General features: G+C 43.6%; 1 protein-coding gene across 2 annotated transcripts in view; it reads right to left on the bottom strand.

Annotated features, from left to right (window-relative positions):
* The window catches only part of LIMK2 (LIM domain kinase 2), a 30,388-nt gene that overhangs the window by 8,561 nt on the left and 4,668 nt on the right, over nucleotides 1-17,159 (bottom strand). Inside the window, exons 1-7 of one of the 2 annotated variants that reach the window (XM_035556546.1) lie at nucleotides 10,818-11,177; nucleotides 6,091-6,226; nucleotides 4,780-4,889; nucleotides 4,334-4,522; nucleotides 3,882-3,987; nucleotides 2,820-3,016; nucleotides 2,033-2,219 (exon numbers count right to left, since the gene is read on the bottom strand). In XM_035556546.1, the coding sequence (XP_035412439.1) occupies nucleotides 2,033-2,219; nucleotides 2,820-3,016; nucleotides 3,882-3,987; nucleotides 4,334-4,522; nucleotides 4,780-4,889; nucleotides 6,091-6,226; nucleotides 10,818-10,870 (978 nt within the window). In that variant the 5' untranslated portion in view covers nucleotides 10,871-11,177. Of the gene's footprint in view, nucleotides 1-2,032; nucleotides 2,220-2,819; nucleotides 3,017-3,881; nucleotides 3,988-4,333; nucleotides 4,523-4,779; nucleotides 4,890-6,090; nucleotides 6,227-10,817; nucleotides 11,178-17,159 lie in introns of those variants that run through there. The other variant, XM_050714182.1, reaches the window with a different exon arrangement.

Raw genomic sequence — 17,159 nt, 5'->3', positions numbered from 1 at the left:
AGCATGATGCTTACATTTTGTACACAGGTCCTAGCAGCTACATTTGTATCAGAAAGGAACCAATGTTCATTTGCATCAGAAATGAAACCCAGCAATGCAAAAATACATTACCACATGCTTTGGTGTTAATGGTGACTCTGAAGCTCACTCATTTCTAATGAGCTTATCAAATTTAGTCGTGCAAGAACTAGGATGCACAGTGTATTCAGTTAAGGCGGGAAGCAGTTGTTTCACCATGCTCCTTGGGTACAGTGTATTGCTACCTGCAAGGAACATCCCAATATGGTGGCAAACCCAGAAATCCACACAATAAATATTTGGCAACACATTTCCTGGCTCTTGACATTGAAAGCATTTCAAATACCTCAAGAGCTGCCCGTATCCAACTAGTTTCTAACATTTTGCTGTGTTCTAGAGGTTTCTTTTAATCAGCTCTGCCTTATGTGCATGAGGTGCAGGAATAAATAGAAAGGGGCCAAATTCTGATGAGCAGGTTTTACTGGAAATCCTCTGCCCCTTCAGTTGCTTTGCTTGGACAGCTCAGTCTCCCTAAGATCTCCAGGTAACTAAACAACCGCCTTTTCTCTAGGAACAGAAGGAGACTGTTCTGACCGGACACAGTACTTGTTACACCAAAAACATTCCATCTGAAACTCAAGGAAGTTATCACTTTTTTTGCAATCATACCTTTTAAAATAAAAAGCCTTTCAGAAAACCTCCAGAACTGTAACCCAGAACACAAGACCAGTTACAGGATTTAGAAAGCTTGTGAGCTCTTGCAAACTCTGTGGCACAAGAGTTGTTTGGAACCATTGGACATAGTAAGGCTGATACAAGTAGAATACAATTTATGGAATAACAATAACACAACAGAAGCAGGAGTACAATATTCTTCTGCTCCCATCTGAAATCAAGCATCCATATGTAAGTAGCGAGCCAGGGAACACTACACATTTCAGCCAGGGACATGAAAGCCAGGAATATCTAATACCCAAAGATAAAGGGAAGTGAAAAGACAAAGACAAGACAAGGCTAAGTGGAATTCTTAAGCTGACATACCAGCAGAACTGAAACAAGTGTCATCATGAAACTCTAAGAGGGCAATTTTAATTTCCAGAGCATGCACCAGGATGGCTATCAGGTAATTTGAGCAGAAAAGAAATGCCTTTGTGCCATTAACTGTGGGGACGCAGATGACAAAAGCATGCGACAGAGGAAGGGTTCTGCTTACCTGGACCTGTTATTTGTCTATGAGCAGAGGAGAAGAGAAATATGCTCATTAGTATAGATCAAAAGCATTGGGTTTGTAGTACTGGCTCACCACCATCCGTGGAAGCATGAGATGAACAAGGTATAAGGAGAAAAGTCCCATAACATGGTGAATAGCAATCTAAGTACTGAGGAGCTCACAGCACCTTTGGTAACGCAGAGACAGCTGCCTCCTGATGCTTTCAGGGATGCTAGGAGAAGAGCTCCTGAGCACCCCTAGTCAAGATCAGAGAGCTTAAATGCAAGAGAGCAGAACTGCTATTAATGGAGATTTTAACTATGAGAGACATGCAAGACCTGACAGCTACCACCACATTTAGGCTCTGCTGGGGGTTCAGAGTTCACTACATCAGCCTCGCAAACCCTTGGGTATGCCACACTAATGGTGGGTGAGAATGTGTTTAACTCCTCATTCAGCATCTCCTCTTCACAAATATTTTTATAAAAGCAAGCGTAACTTCTTCCCCATTCTCCCTCCCAACCCAGGTGATTGCTGTGACACAGGCACTCTAACTCAGGAGATAATCATGTATGGCCAAGGTCGACATTCAAATAGGACAACGTCAAAACCATCTGTAGCTAGAGATGCTCATGGTCAGGGAAGGAAACAGGGAAATGGATCTCACTGAGCAACCCAGGTGAGTTCTGAGACTGACCACTATCAGCAGAGCAAAGAAAGGCTACTGGGACAGTGGCAAGTTTCTGAGACATGCAGACACTGCTTAACCAAAGTAACTGATGAATATTTGGGGAGCTCCCTCACCTTGATTGCTTGTCCAAAAAATCCTTTTCCTAGTACTTCTCCATGAATCAGGTCGCAGGGCCGAAAGATTTGCTGGGAGCAGCTAGAAGAGGAACGTAGGGATTCAGAGCGACTGATGTCACGGCTCAGAAGGAGCGGTTCCTTCGGAGAACTGGGGCCAGGAGACTTAGAAATGCTGTTACTTCGCCTAGAAAGCAAAAGAAATGAGAAGGTTAGGGAAGTTGCTAGGAAGCTTTATGAGTCAACATATACCATCATTAACTCCTAAGAGACCAGTTTCTAGATGTGCTTCAGTGCTCTTCGTATCTCAAAAGCCAGATGCTCTCCCAGCACCACGTAAGCTCTTTGCAAACCTAGAGCAGCCTCCAAGCCAGGGTTGCCCAACAACATTTCACGCAGAGTCAGAGGTGGAGCTTCTGAGAAGGAGGAAGCTGTGAAGATGCAGCTCTTATTACTTCTAAACAAAGATTAAAATACTGGTAAATGACTGAATGAGCAACTGAGCACACCAGCCTAGGAAGACAGGATTTTTCCCAAATACCAGGCCTGACTCATGTTCCCGTTGAGGACACATTCTTTCCCAGCCATTTTGTTTTCTAACTGTAAAACCCTGTATCTTTCTTATAGTAAAAGTAGAGCTCCTCAACCGCTTCACCAATGGTTCATACTATGGCTCATACCACAGATTAGTCACGTCCCTGCAGTCATTTTCAATCACAGAGCAGCCCAGCCAGGTAGCACAGGGCAAAGGCAAGCAAGGTCAGAGGCTGTGCTTTCAGGTCTTTACCTGAGGGATCGCCGGCGGAGTGTTCCTTCCAGGTTCTCCTTGATGTCCAGTGGAGAGATGGAGCGGGGGGAAATGGGTGGCTTTATGTGGCTGGGAAGCCGTGAGTCCAAACGAAGCCTGTCTAAGCGCTGTGAGACAGGGTCATGCTCTATCAGCAGCTGAAGTGTCTGGCTTGTCTTGCGAATCAAGTCCTCCACCTGCAACCAAACCAAAGAACAGGATGATAGCAGATAGGAGGAACATGAATAACAGCAGATAGAGGAGACAGAGAAGAATACCCCTCAGAAATTGTTCAGTGAGATCACTCCATAGTTGTGGTTTAGTTGCACACACCACAGTTGTCTACCAGACAAGCCAAGAAATTGTGACAACACAGAAATTTCTCATGCTATCCAAAGTCTCTTCTGTTCTGGTTAGCTACAAGAGACCAAACATATTTATTTTTTCTGAGAAGTGTTTGAAAACTACTCAAGATTCTATCCTGAACAATGCTGTAGAAAACAGCTTTGCAAAAGCTGTTGTGCCCCTACTGTTCTGTTCAATACCAACAGAAAATAAAACCTTTGTGTAGTGCAGGTAATGGTGGTCTCACTACACACTTGCAGCATCACCTGATAACTGTACAAAGCATTTAATTGTAAATATAGACACCAAATACTTTTTTTTTCAATGGGAAACTCACACCTGGGATCAACTGAGCCTTTGTCTATTACCAGCTGCCTCTAAAGTGATCAGAACAGCAGACTTCACTAGTAATACATGGAGGGTCTTCGCAGCCTCTGTCCTCTGAGATGCTACAGCCCTACCTATACTTCCCTTATTTTCCTTTGTGACTGAATGCCACAAATTCATAACTGCATCCTAACTGCATTTCCATTTGTTATATTTCCCTCTTCAGCTGGGATGGGCAGCAGAGTTTGTCTTCATGTCTGTTCGTACTGCTAGCATGAGTACTATGGTTGTACACACACACCCTACGCAGGGTGGGAGAACAGTGCCAAGAGACGGAAAAGCTCTAGAAAGACGAATGAGAAGGAGGCTTCATAACGGAACTCTACATACCTCCTCCACCTGTAGTGTACGAATAGGAGCTCCATTAATCTCCAGGATACGGTCTGCAGGGTGGATGGCATTTCGGACATCTGGGCTGATGTGCATCCTGTTAACTCTAAACATGGGAATTATAGTGGGGAGAAAAAAGTCATTTTAGGCAGAATTATCAAAAATACTTGATCTCTGATGCTTCGTTTTGAATTGGTATTTTGAAGTAAAATCTCTATTACAAATACAAATCTCTACTAGAGTAAGCGTTTAGGTCTGAGCTGGTTTGGGGAGGGCTCTTCATTTGTCCAGTTGCAAAATTTGAAAGTCCGTTACAATTCTCAAATGTTCCTGTTCCACCAAGACCGATCCCCGCATCAGTTAAAGCAGTTGGCAGAACAGCAGTGCTGCAGAAGATTTACCCACTCCCTCTGCACAGGCATGAGCTTTGCACACAGCGTTGTCATACTCACTCCTTCACTTGGACACCAGTGGCATAGCTGGAGCAGCCACCCTCAACAGATACGGAGAAACCTCTCTTGCCATCAGTAGCTGCTGGCATGGAGATGAGCGTCAATGTATAAGGCAACTGCTCACGCAGAGACTCAGTGGAGTGTTTTTCTATCATCGGTGTCAGCACAATCTGGTTATGGCATTTTCCACTAAAAGAAGTGAAGAAAGTCATTATGGCAGTGTCCTTCCCCTCCCTGCCAACCTCACACTTCTAAGTTCTGTCATTGACCCTAATCCATAGTTTTTGTGCTCACTCCATTCCTTCCTCCCTCCCACAAAAGGCAGCTTCCCAGCATTCCTTAGCGTGGCATTAAGCTGAACCACATGGAGCCAGCTAAATGTGCTTTAAACATACAGCAGGTAACAATGCAATTTCCCAGTGGCAAAGCATTCAGCTCCATCTTACCAGTAGAGAGTGGAATGCTGCACGAGCGCATAAGTGTCCCCATCTTCAATGATCACTTTGCAGCTCATGCAAGCAAAGCACTCGGGGTGATACTTGTATTCGCCAGCCACCTACAGACAGAAAGGGGAAGCGCTTAGTAGAACCAAAATCCATCAGCGGCTGCAGCTCCTGCTTTCCTCTCATTAAGTTGTTCATTCAGATCTCACAGCCAAGTGGCAACTTTTTACTGGAGAGTTAAATTAGCCCAGTCTACCTTTCCTGAACCTCATCCTTGGCACCTTGTTTGAACAACTTCTCTGAAACAAACATGTCAACACGCAAAGCAAAGCTTGTGTCCCAGGAACTTCTGTTATATTTGGCAGCTGCTCAACTATCAAAAATAGTTGATAGCTTGCTGCAGACTAGTAAACAAGATATTAAACCTTCCTGTTCAGTTGCTCTTGGCATGACAACTAATGCTACGCCTGAATTAATAAAGCTGAAAGGGCTTTTTTTTTGGCAGACAGGCAACGCACAAATTTATATGCTTACCAGTCAGCTGACAGAAAAAAATAAGGCAAGCTGAGACAACAAAATACCTTTAAAGAGTATTTGTATTCATTGAGATCTGTTTTTCTATTTTCCTTGTAATAACTTCCCGTATTGATGATACTTTGCAAAGATTCAGGCAGACAATGAGAAATGGTCTCGGTACTGAGTACCATACTACTTTTATTTAGGCCCTAGAAAATGATGGCCATGTTTCGTTCTGAACAGTTTTAAAGGTTAAATATTTGCAAGGCTGTGGGGCAAACAGTGGAACATTTAGGTGAGCCCCATATTGTCCAGACAGAGTTCAGTGTTTCAAACCAAATGGGACTAACACCATTTAGGGATACCATTGGCCAGAAAACCACTCTGGCTATAGCCCAGGTGGCACCTGGATGGCAACCTTCCCCAAAGCCACAACCCGTTGCTTATCCCAAGCTGAGAGGTTTTCACTGCAGGGCAGTGGAAAACCTCCCCATGGACACACCAAAGCACTGTGCTACAGAAACTGAACAAGTGTCCCATTAATCACCCTTCTATTTCTTGTATCTGTGCGTTTCAGCACCTTGCTCTCTTTGTTGATAAGCTTCACATCCTCACAGCACCCTCCTTTAAGAGGTACTCCTCTTCAAAATGAATCTTCATCTAGACAACGCACATACAAACCTCTTTGTTTACCTGTGACACAAAAGCTGAGTAGCAAGGAGACTGTTACTTTCAGTTTGATATTTGAATAGCTAGGACAACTCCCAGCCAAGGACAAGGAGCTGTCAGAGTCCTTACCATCACAGGACCAGTCATCAGCAGAGAACAGCCATGGCAAGATTCCCCAAACTTCCCCCAGTAGTCTTTGTGGCAGTACAGTTTCCCATCTTTCTCATAGTACCAGTTCGTGAGGGGATCCTGACATTCAGAGCACCTTGAAGGAAACAAAAGAACAAGGTTCCTGTTAGCAACAAGTCAAAATTCAATGGAAAATGTTCTCTCCTACATGGAGAAAACACATTCAGCAGCAGCTCACTGCTGGCTGTTCTGGTCACTGACGTGCTAAATCTGACCACTTGGCAATGCATTTTCAACTGAAGATTAGCACCAAGGTTTGTAAGGAGGGGTGGTACCAACCAATTCAAGGGCAAAGATGAACTTTCAAAGTTTCAAACAAATCCCATCCACTTCTTAAAACACATCAGCTGGTTTACAAATTATGCCATATAAATTTTACTCCTTTCTCCCTCTTCCTGGGAGTATGCAGGTTTCCAGTTGCAGGCTCGCCCAGCACTAAGATGGCTCTGCTACATTTCTGCCTAGTCAGTGTTTCTACAGCCTCAAACCTTCTTGCACCAGAGCACCTGCCTCTCAGACATCAACAGCAGCTCCCTTTTCAAGAAGCGATTATTCATCCTTTATCTACAAAAAGGAAACAAACCAAGCCCCCAAACAAGGAAAGAGATGCAGCAATTCTGTTGCAGATATCATTTCTGCAAATCACAAGCAGAACCCAGATCTTCAGGCTTCCTGAACACCAAATAATCCTGCCTCAGCAGGACATACTGGGCAAGGGAGTTTAAATTCTGCAGCACAGAGGTGTGACTTAACAGAGAGATAAGGCACAGACAGGACTACATTCCCTCAGCCATTGCATCACTAGAGATTATTCCGTTAGCCCTGGGCAGCATGTTCTCAGACTTTACAAGAAAAATTAGTCTGGTGTTGGCCATTTCTGAGCGCAGCACTTAAGGCAGGTTAGTAACCATTAACTGGTTCAAAGGAACACCTCCAGGATCAATGTCTTTGTCAGCACAGTGCTTTCCCAAAGATAGGAGTTTCTTCTGCCCCTACACCAACAATTGGCTCAGTTACTACGTTGGAGGGCAACTCGTTGCACTGGTGGGAAGGAGTTTTTAGGTGGAACTGTGCCCTCCGGGCAGCATGCCTCTCTCCACAGCACCAAATGCACTTAAGTCAGCCAGTGGCAGTGGAGGAACACTTCTTACATGCTTCATTTCTAAGAGGGCTGCTACTGGTCTCACCTTTCACAAGCTTTCTAAAAGCTTATTTGTGCCAAAGACATTCCTTGTAAACTCCACCAGCTTGTAACAAGCACAGTGATATGAGAAGCTGGTTGTGCTCCAATATAGAGACGTTCTCCAACATCTCAAGAGACTGCCGAACAAGATGAAGCTGCTTGTAAGTAGCCTATGGTGTTAGGGGAAAACACACCTCATGAAGTATTTAATGCCATACCCTACCCTCAGGAAAGCTGCTCCTTCTACTTTAGACTGTTTGTTCTCCCAGCTGAGCAGCTCCCAGTCCTGTTCTTCCCCCTCCCTGTGACGGGAAAGAACTCCAGCACGTGCAACGGGCCCTGCCAATTTTGCCTGAGCAGGGGGAGCAGTAAGTGAACATCATGATACCAGGTACGTGCATTATTATAGCCTCAGCCTTGGGGCACTGTCAGGGTTACGCCCTGCTCATGGTATGCAAGAGACCTGGAGGGCATTGCAATGCATTTTGCCTTCAACCACTAGTCTTTGGCTTTCATTTGCAGTAAATACCCCACGCTGAATGATCAAGTAGGTGAGTGGGAGGGAGAAAACAGCAAGTGGAGACTAACAGCAAAGATTTCTATCACCCTGTGGCAGGAACATCTGGCTCAGCATGGGCAAATCGGATCCCTCAAACTTATCCAACTTCTGTGTGCATGCCTGTACCAGTGCATGCTCCATGAGTGATTACATCTTCAAACAGGGAGCTGTGACCAGACCTGCACTTGGGATGCAGATAGCAATACTGGAGTCTGGGGACTGCTCTACCAGGACTTCGAGACCTGGCTTTCTGACTAAGTTCTCTCCAAGCAGGTGGGTTATTTTATTTATTTGTTTTTAAGCACAATACCTTCCCTTCCTCGCCCCTCTCCAACTTCAATTCCCTTTTCTCCTTAAGAAAATCTAATGTTTCCTCAAAAGCAACACAACTGCAGTTTGTTTTAGACAGGTTCCAAAGGATCACGTACACTTGTCCTCCCGTTGCCTTTCCCCTACTTCTTCATCAATTCCAGCCTTACAGCACTTTGATTACTTTGCTTCCATCCGGAAACAAGCAATGGTATCTAATTTGCAACACACCCTCAGTGAAATGAAGGTGAGGGGTGGAGCCAACAAGCAGTCAGTTCTTTGCTATGCAATTAAACAAATCTGGGCAGGACAAGTTTGCAGCTCAAGGCTCAGAACCCCACCCTGGGCAGTGAGGCAACAGGAACAAAGCAACCAGCCCCAGAGAGGCTAGATGCCAGTAATGGGTCTAACTGGCTACTTCGTTAAACACTGTCACTTAGAAAAGGCTTTAGATTTGTCAGGTGTTGAGAACTGACAGCACACAGGTATAGTTACAAGAACTGTTTCAGCTGTTTCAGTGTCTTTGCCCAAATGATAAAAGCATCACATGCTAGTTCCACAAGACTCTCATTGAAGAGATATGTCAGATTTTTATCACGGAAGACACAAGCGTTAATACTCCTTCCTTTTTCCTCCTCAGTGGAGCATGTGGCATCACTGCACTGCCATTGCTGGAGTTCACATCAGCTGAAACAGGAATACAATTACTTCTAGAGGTATTAAGCAAGCTAATCTTTGCCAGTCACCACCACCAAAAGAAAGGAAGATTTCCTCCTCTTCTTTTAGATTAGGAATGGCTAATCTTTTCCTAAATGATTTGGTATTCTTATTACAAAGTAATGAAGCATGGTAATCAAATCTCTTGGAGGACTGCTAACAGCTATACTTAATGCGTTTCCTCTTGCAACCCAGCCACCATTTTCAGATTTGTAGAGCTCTATTCTGATTATACAGTCCCATACACTATGAGTCTTCACTTCCCATCCTTGGTAATCAAGAATAAATTAATCTGCCTTCCATAGTCATCCTCCAGGAACCCCAGGCAGCATCTGGAGCGCAGTGTTCAGCCCTGCTCTGTATGATGCTCTGTAACACAGACAGAGTTCACAAATCGGTGCTTGATGGCTGCTTGGTTTCGCAGGTAGTAGGAAGATCAGGTCACAACAGGTAACCAGCTTGGTTTTCAGCAAGATGGAGATTCAATCCATGTGGCATCTCTTTTACATCTAAATGAAAGCCAATACCCTCATGGAAGCAAAGACTTCCCTGGCACTGAAGAGCTGATCCCTTTGAGAAGGGCTCATTAATAAAATCCACCCCCCACACACTGTCAGGCTAGATCAGTTAACGCTAGACAGGCTTGAAAGAGCTGCGGTTCCAATTCTACAAGCAGAGAGGGGAAGAGGACAGTCATGCAGACAGAAGACTGCAGAATAAAGCATAATCCCAGCCTGCAGCTAACCCAGAGGCTTCTCACCCAGGTCTAGCAGAAGCGTGTGCACTAGCTACATAAGAGATGTTTGCCAAGCAAGAACAGATGCTAGAAAACACAGACTAAGTACTAGACCATGCAGTATTTCAACTCTGACTATGCAAAACCACCTCCATACCACTTAGTAAAGGTGCATCTATGGCTTAGCATGATGCCCTGCATGTATTACAGATAATGAAAGGCTGCTCCCTTTCCTTCTGAAAGTGGGTGCTTTTTCAGAAGGTTGCCTAATGAAGCTTCGCAGTTGCACAGCAGTATTTACTCCTATCATAGATTGTTTTAACAAAAGGCCCACCAGCCCCAAATCAGTACAACAGTGTAGGAACAGGATCAACAATAATGAGCAAATACAAGCAGAGGGGATAGCACAGAGACAATGAAACTGCCAGCCTTGCCTTTCCCCATACATTCACCTTATCAGCACATCAGCATCCGTCACAATCCTGGCTGTGCTCAGCCCCACTAACAGTTTGCATGGAGATGCAATGCAATCAAAGCCTTACTCTCTAGCTATCACCTTTCTCAAGCCTTACTTGTTTGACTGAGCCAAGAATGTTTGTTAATGCAAACCAAAATATCACAGGACAAGAATCCTTTCCATGTAAGTGAAGTGTGCTGCTAGCCCCTAGTTACCTGCAAAGTACTTGATTTCTTTCTTAAACAAGATTACACACTGCCTTGTTGCAGATTACATCACCTTCTCGAACTCTACAGCAGCATGTGGCACTCCCTCAGCCTGTACTGTGCACAAGCAGCATTGGAAGAGACGCAAGCAGCAGCAGCCATGGCAATCTCATTCCTCTGGCTGTGGAGCAAAGCACAGGGGCACGGGGCAAAGCAGCGCATAGTGTCGCTCTGAAAGGGAGTCTGCTCGCCCCAGGACACACAGACACTGCCTTGCAACACAGGTACCATTCCCTTGTACCTGAGAGCCTTTACCAGGGAGGCTGGTAATAAGAATCTCCTCCTCAAAGCGAGACAGGTCCCTGCTTTGAGGCCAGCTGCTTCCTGCACACAAGCACCAGACCTGACTTCGCACCTCACACACGCTAACTGCTTAGGATAGCATTACAGGAGCAAAGTGACAGCTTGAAGATCCACTGCTAATCCTGTGCAAAACTTACCGAAAGGGATCCTTGGGAGCGAAGTAAGCAGGGGCAGACAAGTAACTTCCCATCTTCAATACAGGATAAACCGGCTCAGCCACAAACTTGTCCAACTGCCTGCGAACAGCTCTGTTCTGCCAACATGGCAGCAGCCAGTGCTCATTTCATCTTGCGCTGATTCAGATACCTCACCTCTCTTTCAAGCTGCCCAAGGAATGCCAGGTCTCTCGTCTGCTCATTCCTTTTCAGATTTTTCCTGGCTCCCATGGCTATGACCATCCTCTCCTGCGCTCAGCAGCAGCGGCACCCTTGGGAAGGATAGAATAACTGCTAACCTGGCTAGTTGGACATGCTGCTGCAATAGTTCTTGCAAGCTCTGTTGCTTGCTAACTATTGTCAAGTTTTCCCTTCTCTGGTTCCACCCAAGGGTGGGAGGGGAGGAGGAGCCATTGCAGGAGGACAGCGTGTGGCTACAGAGCCTGAATAAGCTCTACTTCTTCACTAGGGGTGGAGCTTTGATCCAAAGGGGGTTTGCATTAGTAACTGCTGAAAGATAGTAGCTTTTGCCAAATGCATGAGTTTGAAACTGCTCTTTGCAGCAGTGGTACATTCTGATGGACAAGTCAAGGAAGGCTGAGTCTGTTGAAGACAGCTAGCCACGTCTCCAAACACTTCAAATTAATGTTTACTACATACTTTCCCAAATCCTTCGCAGTGAGCTGGGGTATACTACCTTAACAGTACCTTCAATATATTTGGTCATCCTCTTGCAGGAGGTAACTTCCTAGTGTGCTCCATCCAAGGAAAAATAACTTTCTTTCCCACACTTTTAACACAGAGATCATTCAGTCATTTAACTGAATCTGTACCTCCTGAAAGGAAGCTGAGAAGTATAAATCAGCACAGATGAGTACTCTCCTGCTCGCAGCACATGTAGCTGTATCACTTTGCTTGCTCTGAAGCCAAGCATGATCTCTAGTGGCCAAACCAGCTAAAACTGTTTGCAAGACACCGAGCGATGCAGCAAACATATGCTGCTGCACTAAGCCTCCCATTTTTGTACAGTCAGCAAAGCCTGGCATGCCTGAACACAGCCTGAAAATCATGCTGTTCCAGAGGCAAGAGTACTCAAATGTGCTTTTACTGGAGAAGCTCATTCTGTTGGCATATTGTTCAAGGGATGCTTGGGGCTGAGACGAGGCAGTCTTGGCTACAGATTTGACAGCTGCTGCTTGCTATTGAAGTAAGCAGAAAACCAGGCAGCTTCTCCCTGTCCCCTCACCTTTATGAAAAAAATAATTATCATTTTCCTCCTTTTCTCCCATTCAATGCAGCTTCTAAGCCTGGCTGTAAAAGCACAGTGAAGCCTAGTGCAGCAGAGCCCAACATGACTGTCAATTCCAGCACGGGTCTAATTCCTTCTAACATTTCACACAGCTCTACTGGAAGCAGCAACACGGTGAGTCTGTGTCTAGGAATGCACTCTGGTCTCCCACATTCTCTATATGTTGCGTGCTGAAAATGGGCCAATGCTCAAAATCCAGCGCTCCCTTGGTTATCAGCACCACCCCACAACACACACATACCTCTGGTGCATCGCAGAGCCTCTCCCCTGCCCACTATCACCTACAGACAAAAGCTTTTCCCCACAGAACTGCTACCATGGGCTGAACTCCCTCCAAGGGGGATTCCACGTGACCTCATAAATCCCAACTTTTCAGACAAAACCTTTGAAGTTTTGATCCACAGATGTGATAAGCAGCCAGCTAGTCTGTGAACGAAGCCAGCAGATAAAGCCCAACTTCAAAGTAATAAAAACCACCCAGACAGCCAAGCAACTGGGAAGGGATTTTGCTTGAGACTTCCTTAAAGCCAAAGGACACATAGTCCAAATATCTATTTAAACAGGAAACATCTTATCAAAATGATTTTACTTTTGCAGCAAGCCCCAGCAGCAGTCAGTAACTTACCTTTTCCTACAGAGTTCTGGTTACTTCTTGCTTTTTTTTTTTGTCTATATGACCTATTTGAAAACATAATAGCCCTGATAAAAGGGCTCTAGAAAAGGTGTTAATCTATTCATTCATTCTAGACCTGAATTCCTACCAGAATGAGTGTACTTCAGAAATGCTGATAAACAGGTGTGTGTGTGGGGGGGGGCAGACCTTTTCTGTGTAATTTTACTGATACCATCTCTGAGAGCCAAAATGCAAGGGAGCATGAGCCGAAGTCAGAGATATCCATATTTCTCTCCTGAAAATGCTGACAGCGTCTCCACTACAAACACGCAGCCACCACAGGGATTTGCTTTCCTTACTATGGTTTGGAATTGCATAGTCATTTTTGCCAGAGATAAAAGCCTGAACATTTTAACTGGCAAATGAAGGGGACAATTGCAAACTTCAACAAAGACTTAACATGAAATTTATTGCAAATTGAATTGCAAAACGTCATAGATTTTACAATTTTATCCCCACAGAAATGCATCATAGCTGTTGTGATATTCAAGTCATTATGATCTTTAGACAGTAGGGGTTAGGTTGCACATCTAGACACCCTATTTACCATGGTTCGTTCTGTCCACAGACAGATGCATTGACAGAATAGCATGGCTACAGACAGATGCATTGCTCAGCATATCTACCAGCCCTAAGATATACAAATTTATCCTGGCACAGGCAGGCACTTCAGTATGTGTGTGGGACTGGTATAAGCTGGGGAAAGGCATCTGCTTGATGCCTCAGAAGGCTGCAGCAAGTCTTTGTTTCAGCATGGGTGCAGTTTGGAGGCATTCCAAATCCTTCAATACAATCCCAACACCTCATTGTATTTCCAAGGCACTTACACCTAACATATGCTTCACTGGTGTTGAAAGACAGAGTCAAGCTCCTGACATCAGGTACTGAAACAAATACTGTTTTGGTATGCATGTACCTCTGAGTGAAAGCTCTTGCACACAGCTCTTGAGTAAACTAAAACGACCAGCGAAGTGAAACTCATCTTTGTTACAGCACCTTACTTCTAAACAGAGGCAGGACCGATGCCACCTTAGTATCCAACATCACTAAGCACATTAGGATGGAGAGAGCGCTTTCATCTCCAGCATACTTATCTGCCTGCAGACCTACTGAATTCGTATAGGCTGAGAAGCAAACTAAAGTAACGCAGCCTACTGAAACTTCATCGCCTATACATATTTTTAGAAGCAGTGACTTCTGATCTGTAAACGCCTCGCAGATGACTGTAAGACTGGCACTTGCACCACTGCACCTTCACTTGCTTTCTAACTTGCTGCTTTCGACTGTGCTGACTGCTAAACTCTTCAGGGGAAGGATCCTGTCTTACTCATGTGGAAAGCCCAGCACACACTGGGCTGTGTGAGTAATTCTAATTATATTGATACAAGAATGCTCTGATAACAATGCCCAAAGGACAAGGTGCACAAGTTAACTAAGAAGTTCAGACTGGAATGCCCAGCTCCTTAAGTACAAACAGTTGTCGTCTATGTGCTGTAGCTGATAGATTGGCCTGAGGAATGTGACCATATCCACCTGCAGAGCGCTTTGCTGTTCCTTTGGATTTTTAAGTCCTGAACTTTTATGGCCATCTGTGTGCAAACAGGCACTTAGCAACTATTTCTCCCTATATCAGACAGTGAGCTGCTGAATTTCAATGCCCATGGAGACACCATCAAAGAGGCATTTCCAGGAATCCGCAGGATTAGTGGGGAAGAGCTTTCACCTCTGATGCCCAATTAGCTTTCTGTAACTGCCAGAAACTAGAGGAGACCTGGAAAAAGAACAGATTCTTGTATTCCTGCATTTACTGTAGTTCACCTACCTTTTATTACTACTCATATTTCCCCTGCTCTCAAATTCAGCTGTTGCATGTACAAACCTGCATTCACAGCTGAAAAGTTCAAGGAAGAGTCAAAGTAGCAAATATCTCCACATTTCCGATGCATCTTAATAACACGTTTGTTTACATCTTTATCAGTCAACATTTGTAGCTTCATATCCTGACACTCTAGATCTATTTTTCCAGTTGTCTATGGAGAAAAAGCAGCTCTTGGAAAATGAAGGCCTGTACCAATCTGAACCGACAGAGGTGAACCAAAGGCTAGAAAATACAGCCTACGAGGAAAACCTAGATCCAGGGCTGCTTCAGTCTAGCAGAGACTGACAGGTGACATGATTACTGCTTACAAACTGGCAAAGGGAAGTTGAAGTTTAGTAGATATCCTAAGAACCACAGAAAATAGATCTGCAAAATACCCCTTGGAAGTCATCTAGTTTATCCTCCAACCCCCATAAGATATTCAACTATACATAAACAATCCCTAACGCAGGTTTGCCAGGCTTGCCTTCCCGGGCCCCCAAATGTAAAAAGAATCAAGGTGATTCACTAAGGTTTTCTGGGCAAAAAATGTTTCTATAGCACACAAAACATGCTATTCAGTATAGGAAAATCAAGTCTTTGTACGAAAATCAAATCACTAGAATTGGCAAATTAATAGTGGGTCTCTTTCTCCTCCGCAGCCGGGAGCTCAGGGCACCCCCTCAACGCACGGGACAGTGAATGCAGTTCTGTTTTCCCAGTGGACGCTTGTCACGCTGCAGACCACACAATGGGCAGGCAACGAGGGATTCCGGGAAGAATCCACTTTTAACCTTGTTCCACTACTGAGAAATGGGCAGAAGGAGAACTTGTTTCAAATTCACTACACAATACCCATAGGGGACAGAGCCAGAAGTTGTTCTGCACTCTGCCAAAACCGGTCTGCTTTTTAAAGTGTTCGTTTGGAGCAAACAGGCATCTGGTGGTTACAACACTGTGCATTTTAGTTTCTAGCTGCAGTAAAGGTTAACAGAAATTTAAAAGGTTGGTTAACAAACAGGTTCAAAAAAAAAACAACCTGCAAGCACTTGAATGCAAAACAGTCTGTCAGGTGAATTGATTTAAGTAACAAGGCAATTTCTATTGTGATTTAAACAAATTTTGTTTTATTACTTCAGACTTTTTTAACAAGTATAAGTAGTTTCTGAAATATTTCAAGACTATATTTAATTGTAGCCAGTATGTTCTACTGGAAAGTCAACTTGCTACTTAACATTGCTTAAATATAATCTTGTAACCCCTAATCAGCATGAAAAGATTTAATGTATGCTTAGATATCAAAAGCTTACACTTTTTAATCAACTGTTTATATGATTAACTTAGCATCAACTATTTCATAATATACTTTAACAAAAGAATTCATAAAGCCGTCAGGACTTTTCTCCAGGTCAAACTGGGTTGCATATACATAAAAATCTGGTATATTAAGCAAAAATGAAATTCTTGTCTAAACTGAATTAATAGTTTATGGTCACCATCATCTTCAGTCCCTTGATTCTTTAGGCCTACTAATGAAAAAAAAAAGTATCAATACAGAATTTCCCTTTTTTTTTTTTTTTTGTCTTCCATAAAAAGGAAGATGAACTTTTCCATTCTTCAAATTCCTGATGATTTTCTGTTTTTAATTAACTATTTTGGGGTATAAACTAAATAGTAGATATTTAAATCTGTGACTGTAAAATCATTAGTAATCCATTACATTCAGTAAATTTGAGTATTTTGAAGTTACACTTTGGACAGTTTTATCTCTAATGTGGTGGGTTTGGCTTTTGTTTGAGATTCCTGCAACAAGCCTGTGTTACTTGGCTACTTAAATTAGGTTTTATTTTTTTTAATAGGCCATAGTAATATACATCCTCTGTTATTTCAGTTAGGAAGGAACTGAACCCCAGCTGTCTTCCTTCCTAAAAAGTTCTTACGAAGCTTGCTACAGCAGGGATTCCTACCACCATTCCCAATAATTTTCTTCATCTGGATCCAAAAGCATTTTTCACCTGAATGCATTCAACAGGGTTCAACGGAATTAACAGTTTTCAAGTGATCAAAACTACGTTTTTCAAAAATACTGTATCCATAACAAAACCATGCAGCTACACATAGGTCTTCTCATCCCATCCTAATCAGATTCAAATACACAATATTCGTATTAAAAAAAAAAAAAAGGAGGGAAATGTTTTTAATTGTTTGTCTATCTATGGGGTAAAAAACACCACCAAAACAATGTACATCAAAGGGAGTATGAATACTTTATTCAAAGGTATAATTTAAGGCAGTATCATCTACTTTGTAAGACGAAAAAAATGGACCAAAAGCAGTACGAACAGCATGGTCTAGGTTAAAAACAAACACACACGCACAAAAAAACACACAATCTTCTTCCAATAGTCCCCTTAGGTTAAAGTGATCCAGACCTAGGAAAAAGACAACTTTCTTTCCTTATCTAGGTGGAGAGTTTAAATTTTT

The sequence above is a fragment of the Cygnus atratus genome, chromosome 17 (assembly GCF_013377495.2).
Source record: "Cygnus atratus isolate AKBS03 ecotype Queensland, Australia chromosome 17, CAtr_DNAZoo_HiC_assembly, whole genome shotgun sequence".
NCBI classification, from domain to species: domain Eukaryota; kingdom Metazoa; phylum Chordata; class Aves; order Anseriformes; family Anatidae; genus Cygnus; species Cygnus atratus.
The sequence above is the reverse complement of the archived record's forward strand: the minus strand, read 5'-3'. Positions and strand labels throughout refer to the sequence as shown.